The 7,949-nt window shown below is 39.1% G+C and overlaps 1 protein-coding gene across 1 annotated transcript; it reads right to left on the minus strand.

Annotated features, from left to right (window-relative positions):
- Window positions 1-4,034: 4,034 nt before the first annotated feature.
- LOC101281545 (nucleosome assembly protein 1-like 2) lies at window positions 4,035-6,676 on the minus strand. Its single transcript, XM_004283804.4, has one exon. The coding sequence runs from the start codon at window positions 6,226-6,228 to the stop codon at window positions 4,840-4,842; it is 1,389 nt and encodes a 462-aa protein (XP_004283852.1). The 5' UTR covers window positions 6,229-6,676; the 3' UTR covers window positions 4,035-4,839.
- Between the last annotated feature and the right edge of the window lie 1,273 nt (window positions 6,677-7,949).

The following is a 7,949-nucleotide window of genomic DNA, read 5'->3' on the forward strand; positions in this document are numbered from 1 at the left end:
ATTAAAACATGTATATTTACGCACAGATGTGAGCATGCACACAATATCAATTTTTATTACCTCCTTTCACCTTGATAGCTGATGGAGAAGTAACACCTGCTGTCAATCTCTCTGACCATGAGCTTCCTCTCATCCTGGATCATCCAGTGTGTGTGTGTGTGTGTGTGTGTGTGTGTGTGTGTGTGTGTGTGTGTGTGTGTGTGTGAGTCTGAGAGCATGTTAAGTGTGAAATAGAAAATTTAATAAAAATAGTCATTTTTTACCATTTTCATGAAGTTGCCTTGTGAAATTTTTATTTCAGCACCAATCTTAGCAAATAAGACTACTGGGAAAGCTTTTTTCTCATGGCCCAGTGATACACTCCATTGGAATGCAGAACCTTTTGTATGAGGTTTAAATCAATACACGAATTCTCTATTTTACAGAGGCAGTGAATTACAACTAGGGGTCATAAAGGACCCCAGCCCTGATAAAACTTCTTTCCTAGGGCATGTACGAGCATACATGGATGGCAGGGTGGGAGGAGAGATAGGGTTGAATCATCATGGAAGCCCCTAGTGTAAGTCTCCTCTTTGGCCTTTGTGCAAGCACGCTGGTCAAAAGGAGTGGATGAATAGTGTTCAGGTTCCGGTGCTTTATGAAACCATATTCTATGTGTAAGAGTACCTGTGGCCTGTAAAAAGAAAGGCAATTCTGGCTGAGGCACACAGGGGTCAGGTGCCATAAGCAGCTTTGAAGGAGGCTGGGAGTGAAGACACATTCACACATGTTAAAGTGTTCCATATAAAGCTGTAATTTATATTCCTTTTTAAAAGATTATCTGCTTTCAAATAGTTAGCTACATGCTGCACATAGCTGTGTGGTAACTGAAAAATCAAATCTGTTATATACTTATGAATGATATATAATTTCATGTGATTTTCATCTTCTGTATTTATTTCTGTTTTCCAAATATTTTAATTTAATGACGCATTTATTGGCCAGTGAACAAAATGGCCTGTGATGAGCACTGAGCCTGGTGTACACAGCTACAAGGCTAATGAATGCGCTCAGCAGTGTGGAACACCAGAGTCAGAGTCACTTTATTTTCTTCTTCATTAACCAGGCTTGCCACTAACGTAAGTATTGCTGGTAAACTTGCCACTTAGCCCTCCTTAATATTTGCAGAAGTCTTGGAGATTCTGTTATTAAAATGCAAAGTATATGATTTCACTTTTTGTAAATTAGAAACAAATTAGGGGGACAATTATTAATAATTTAATAAGAATTTACTGCACCCTTACTGTATACCAGCTTTGAGTGCTTAAGATATAAACTTGATAATAAAAATAATAAAGATAGACATACCTATATAGCACTTATTATGTGCCATGTTTATTTCAAGAACTTTACATAAACCAGTTAAATCTTCATAATAATCTATGAGGTAATTGTACAATTATTACCATATTTTTACAGGTATGAAAACTGAGACACATAAAGTAACTTGCACAAGGTCACCCAACTAATTTGAATCCAAGCAGCCTGGCTTCAAAGACTAACCACTCTGCCATATGATATATAATACTAAATACTATAATTTACACTATAAATTATTATGTACCCCAAAATGAAATTTTGTTGTATTTATGTATTTCAGTATTTTCCCTTGGAATACCAAAATTCTAACAATGCCCAACAGCCAGCTCAACAATCCCTCTAGGACCATGTTAATGACATACTTTTTAAGAATAGTTACAAAAAGAATTAAGGTAAAATTCTATTTTTAGTTACACTTGAGCCCTAAACCCTAATACAGGTCTCTCTGGCATGTGGGCAAAAGCTGATGGCTTATCCTCAAGGCCTAAAGGACCTCTACACTAGGCTAAACCCAAATCAAATGAACCTCCATCCCACCACAAGCTATGGGAGTGATTATAGTATCAAATTGTATTCCTGAGAAGAGATGAAAGAGAAATATAAAAAGCAGTCCCTGACATCAGGAAGCTGGCCTGGTACTCACAACTAGGCCATGTTATTCTAGTGTAGATAAACCAACTCACAGAATACCAACCTCAGAAAAGGTTACTCTGGGACCACAATAAAATGAGACAAAGCAAGGTCTCTTAATTTTGTCTAAGCACAGACAAAAACAAGGTCACTTTGACATCCACAAAATACCAAACACCCTTGTCATTCTAGCTAAAATGAGTAGCTAAACCTCTTTATCAAGTACTGCCTTATCTTTGTTCTATTTTCTCCCCCCATAGATAAGATTTATTGAGCTACCAATACCCCCACTTCCTTAGACCATATACCAAATCATGCAACCAAAGCCCAAATCCTGAAGTATGTTTTCTAACACCCACTTACTGATAACATACAACGGTTCTCTGTCACAGCAATGATGAATAAACCCAACTTGTTCAACTACTGGTATGTCCCTGGTGGTCTTTGGCTGGAGGCCACTGACATAACAGATACAGCAAATGGGACTGGCCTGCCCTTACAGAAAGCCCAGAAGCAGCTTTACTGCTCTATTTCATGAAGGCAAGATAAAGGGACAGGAGGGACTTCAAAATGTCTGATATTCCTCCCTGAAATAGCAAGAAAGATACACCCATGTTCCTGACTTTTTAATGCATAGTAACAGCAACCACTATTAAAAGGGGCCCAATTTTTGTGTGTGGGAGGGGTTTAGAGGGAGTCAGGAATTTAATAGAGGTCAAGATTAATGGTGGTGAAAAGTGTGAAAAAGTCTACATTTATCAAGTATACACTGTAAATGTTTCCTGATTTAGGTTCCCCTATAATCGTAAGTTGTCTGTTTCCCAATATCCTGTCAACTATTGCAACCCCAGAGAAAAGCAAGTGAGCATCTACCCCTAACCCTGGGAGAAAGATACGATACTAGAGGAAGGTCCTGTCCAGACAGGAAAAGGAGAGAAAAAATCCCATACCTTCCTCCCCAGTTGATTGTAGAGATGAGACAGTGGTAAGAAATGCAGGCAATGTTATAAACTTACCTCTTTGAGCCAAAATCCGAAGGAAGAGGTATGTTCAATAGTGGAAGAATAAGTCACGAGCAGAGGAGCTTTTGTTCCATTTTCATTTTATAATTCTGTGGGATCACATCACAACCACCTGGGATGGAAGAGTGGATAGGCAGCAATAACGAGATACAGTTAGCACTTCCTAGCCACTCTCAGCTCTCACATGGCATGGAAGAGATTAAGAAGTTTGCTGTTGGGCTTCCCTGGTGGCGCAGTGGTTGAGAGTCCGCCTGCCGATGCAGGGGACACGGGTTCGTACACCAGTCTGGGAAGATCCCACATGCTGCGGAGCGGCTGGGCCTGTGAGCCATGGCCGCTGAGCCTGCAAGTCTGGAGCCTGTGCTCCGCAACGGGAGAGGCCACAACAGTGAGAGGCCCGCGTACCGCAAAAAAAAAAAAAAAAAAAAAAGAAGTTTGCTGTTATCCCAGAGGGATAGATGTGTCCTTCACAGAGTTTGCCAAAGGGGGCAGCCAAATTTCTGGGTTTCCACACTTGAGGAAGGCAAAATCAGCTCTGGGACAAAGTCAGCTCTCTGACCAACCACATCCCATTGTCCCCAGTCAGTGCACCCCCAACCAATGTCATAAAGCAATATAAGCCCCTATACATCCAGATGACCTTGTGGAAGAGTAGGTAAATCTGAAATATAGACTAACACACATAAGCCTGTTATTTTTGGAGTGTTTTAATTATTAAATGGCAATGAATTTACTGGATTGATTAAAATTGAGATTTTTGTTTCCCTGCAGCCCTGGGAGGTGGAGGTGGACTCATGATTAAGACTAGATCAGTTGTAAACAATAAAAAAAGATACACTTTCTTTGCCCCTCTAAGCAGAGTTTTAGTAAATTTGCAGGCATATATAAACACAGAAAAAGAAGAGTAGAAAATTAATCAAAACATAAGCAATGCTTATCTTTGGAGAATGGGTATATGGTTTTCGGTACTCCAATAAACATATTACTTTTACAATTAAAAAAAGATCACTTTTATAACATAAATCACTGAAATTTTTATTCATTTTATTTTGTGGTGAAGGAACATGAAAAATATTTTCAGAATGATAAAGTGATCACTTTCAATGAATGATTAAGTACTATAGGAAAAGAGAAATTATACACTGTAATTACAGTTTATACAATTACACAGAGCAATATGTGGCAATCTTTGGAGAATACTGTGATTAACACTTCACTGATAACCTCAATATGAATAAGTTTCATTATTTATCATGGTCACATAAAATACAAGAACTTATGAACAAGCTGTTATTAACAATAAATGTGGTTTTGCCTGAAATTCTTAACTATATACAGGCTTTTTCTTAAGCATTCAAGTTTTAAATTCTATTGCATTTTTATTGCAAATTGAAGCAGGCACAATAAAATTAAACCCACTAGCTAAAGTCCTAAGAAAACACAAATGTAAGAAACAAACAACAGGAAAAGAACCTTGGGTTGGTTCCCCAAGATTTTCTTTTGGAATAAATATTGATCTCATTTAGCATTTCTGATAATATTCACAGCTACAGATTAATACCTACATGACAAAAGGACTTCAGAAGGATTAAACTACACATTATATTAATATGTCTTAAATCATTTACCACAGTAAATACTTTCTTGAAGATATTCTACTACTAAAATGCAAGGTCAAATGAATTAGTATTTGAACTTCTCATATTTCTGAGACATACATTTTAACTGACACTACAAGAAAAATTAAGAACACAAGATGTAATTAACTTCTTATAACTTGAGTAACTAGATCTAGGGCAATTAATTTCAGGGCCATGTACACTCTGCTTTAGCGATCAATGTCTTCTACTATTGCTTCAAGATTTTTGCAACAGGCTTTAACTTCCTCAATTGCAGCCATCCAATTATCGTAAATAATTTTGTCATAAATTTCATCATTAACTTCCCTAACTACCCCCTCCTGCTGAGATTCAAGTGCATCACCTGAGAAAAATAATACTGATCTTGGGATTATGTAAGTACGTAAATTGTGACCAAGTAGAAAATCATCATTTCCATCCTTTCCCTTTGAGTTGATTCCTTGAGTAAAGAAATTGAAGAATGAATCCTTGGGGAAATCTTCAGTCACAGTTCGGATTGTTCCCCAGATCCGGTGTTTCTGCTTTTTCTTGACTGTTTTCAAAGTGACATTCTTTCCTTCATTCCAATCTATTTTACAGCCTATGCAATACTCAATCGCGGTTCCCCTATAGGGATGGGGATCATAATATGCTAGCCTTGACTTCAGCACATAGGTCTTTGTCAACAGCTCATTTTTGAAATATTCATTTGGTTTGAAGTGAAATTCTAGCGTGAAACTGAGAGGTTCACCAGGATCTGAAAGCTTCACTTTAATATCTGTCAGGAGCTTCAGAATAGGCTCATCATATTTCTTAATCAAAGGAGTGAGTATGTCAACGTTTTTTAAGACAGTCAGCCAAAAATCAGGAATTCCTTTAGGATCCTCTTCTTTATTCTCATCTCCAGCTGCCTCGGTGTCGTCGTCATCATTGTCGTCGTCATCATCATCATCATCCTCTTCAATAGCATAATCATAATAATCTTCTTCACAACCGTCATCCTCATCTAGGTAGTCATGTAGCACACCCTCCTCAATACCACACATCTCTTCCTCATCATACATCTCATCATCATAGCCCTCAGAGTCTGATTTATATTCACATTCCTCTTTTGTAGGTTCATAGATTGCATTGATTATCTGACGTCTTTTTTCCAATAAAGGTTGATACATTTCAGCAAACTTTCTTTCAATACCATGAAATTCCCTTAGGAATTTGGATTCTAGATTGGCCACTCTAGTTTGAAGCTTTTTGAGGGCTAACACACGGTATTTAATTTTCACAGGTAGACTTTCAACAAAGTCTGTATCTAAAAGATAACCGATAAGTCCTTTTGGACGGTCTGGGTCTGAGTCCTCATCAGCATCTTCACCTTTTTCCCCACCATCCCCGGACTCAGCAGCAGCCTCTTCACCTTTTCCCCCTTCTTCCCCAGGCCCCGCGGCGGCTTCTTCACCGCGCTCCCCATCATCTCCAGGCCCAGCGGCGGCATCTTCACCGCGCTCCGGCTGTTCCCTGGGCCCCTCCATCATTACCTTATCACCAGTCTCTTCTTGACTGGATTCTAACAGTTCCTTGTGGTCGGCTGACTCGGCCATTTTTCAAAGGACCTCACACGCCTAAGGTGGCTACCGCCAAGATCAGGAGACCTGACCTCCGCAAGGAAAGACTCACCGGAATATCAGAAGCGGCAGTGGCTGGGGCAGAGGTGGAACGTGCGGTAGTGGTCGGACTGCGATACGGGAGCCGGGAGCGACTGTCGAGGCTGCTGCCAGGATGAAGACGGTGCTGAGGCTGTGAGAACCGGACAGAGGCAGCGGTGGCCGGGCTGGGGTGCAGAGAGTAGCAATGGCCGCAGTGACCGGTCCTGCAGGAGCAGGCCAGAGACTGCAGAGAGCCGCAGTGGGCTGATGTCCTCCGCAAGCAGCAGCTGCTGCAAGTAAAAACGGTGCCGCAATATGATTACGCAGCTGTCTCTCGGCCAGATTTTCTTGTTGCAAATAGCTTGCTGCGTCACACCCTCCCTCCCCCACGACTCTATTCTAATTTCATTTGCTGGGCTGACGTGATTGACAAACTATGAGCCAATAAATTAATAGATTTATCAAGTTTCTAACTCTGCTCACTTTCCCAGGTTCTCTAATATGGCTGATTCATCCACCTCCCACTCGTCCCACACCACCACCCAAGTTTTCTAGAAACCAGGTTTTATTAGTTTATCCTTTCAGTTTTCAACTGGTATTATATTTTTATAATTTCAAAAGAGTTAAGAGAAAGTAGTAACTAAAATGTTAGACAAGGCATTCACCCATCCTAAATCTGTCCCTTTGATTTTAGCCCTGGGCTCTGGGAAGGAGAGAGGTGGGGGGGGGGGCTTATAAAAAGAGGTTAGAAGGGAAAACACTAAAAAAATTAGCAAATGCTGGTCTCAGGGTGGTGTAACTGCCAGTGATTTAAATATTCTATATTCTGGTTTTCTGTACTTTCCACAAGCTGTATGATAAGTGAGCAATAATTTGAGATTGGAAAATCCTCCTTACCGTTTCCTGGGGTAGGGAGTGGGGACAGGAAGGAGTTTAGATGGTTAGATGGAGGTTGGGTTAAAGAGGGCCTGTGATGAAGAGCCAAAATGCTGTATCCCACTATATAGCAAGTGAACACACAAGACTATAAACCAGTTGTCTAGCTTATAGTCAGTAACCCAGTCCTAATACTGACTTGCCTCTTCCTCTTTCTTGATGCTGGGTTTAAAGCCATTGGGAATTTTTAAAAGAAATGCTCAAATGTAAATTAATATATATATATATATATATTTAAATCTTAACATTTGCTTGACAAATGTTATCGAAAATAATCTAAATCTCAGCATTAAAGACATGGTTAGATATATGTTAGAGTGTTCATAGGATGGAATACTATGCAATCATTTAAAATTTTCCTTTGGGTAGGAATCATTGGTGATGTTTACTTTGTCCATATTTCTAATGCTGATTATTTATTAATTGAACAATTAAAAATGTTTGTCTTTTCCAGATTTGAACACTAATTTCTATCGTGCTACTATCACAGAGATAAACACTGTTTACATATTGTTGTATTTCTTTACAGATTCTTTCAGTAGGTAGGTAAATTTTTCTTTTTACTTAATCTCTCTGTACTGTTTATCATTACATTATTTACAAAATTCAATTTTCAGGCTCATGTATCAATCTGGGTAGTTCTATAGTTAAGAGTCCTGCATTTCCGGTTTTCTTTTTCTGGTTCTGTAGTAGCAACATTCCTTGTAGTTTTCTGATAATAAATACAGTATATGCTTATT

The sequence above is a fragment of the Orcinus orca genome, chromosome X (genome assembly GCF_937001465.1).
Source record: "Orcinus orca chromosome X, mOrcOrc1.1, whole genome shotgun sequence".
NCBI lineage: Eukaryota > Metazoa > Chordata > Mammalia > Artiodactyla > Delphinidae > Orcinus > Orcinus orca.

Excerpts from the sequence above, each read along its gene's own strand:
- LOC101281545 (XM_004283804.4), bottom strand. The coding sequence starts at position 6,228 with ATGGCCGAGTCAGCCGACCACAAGGAACTGTTAGAATCCAGTCAAGAA.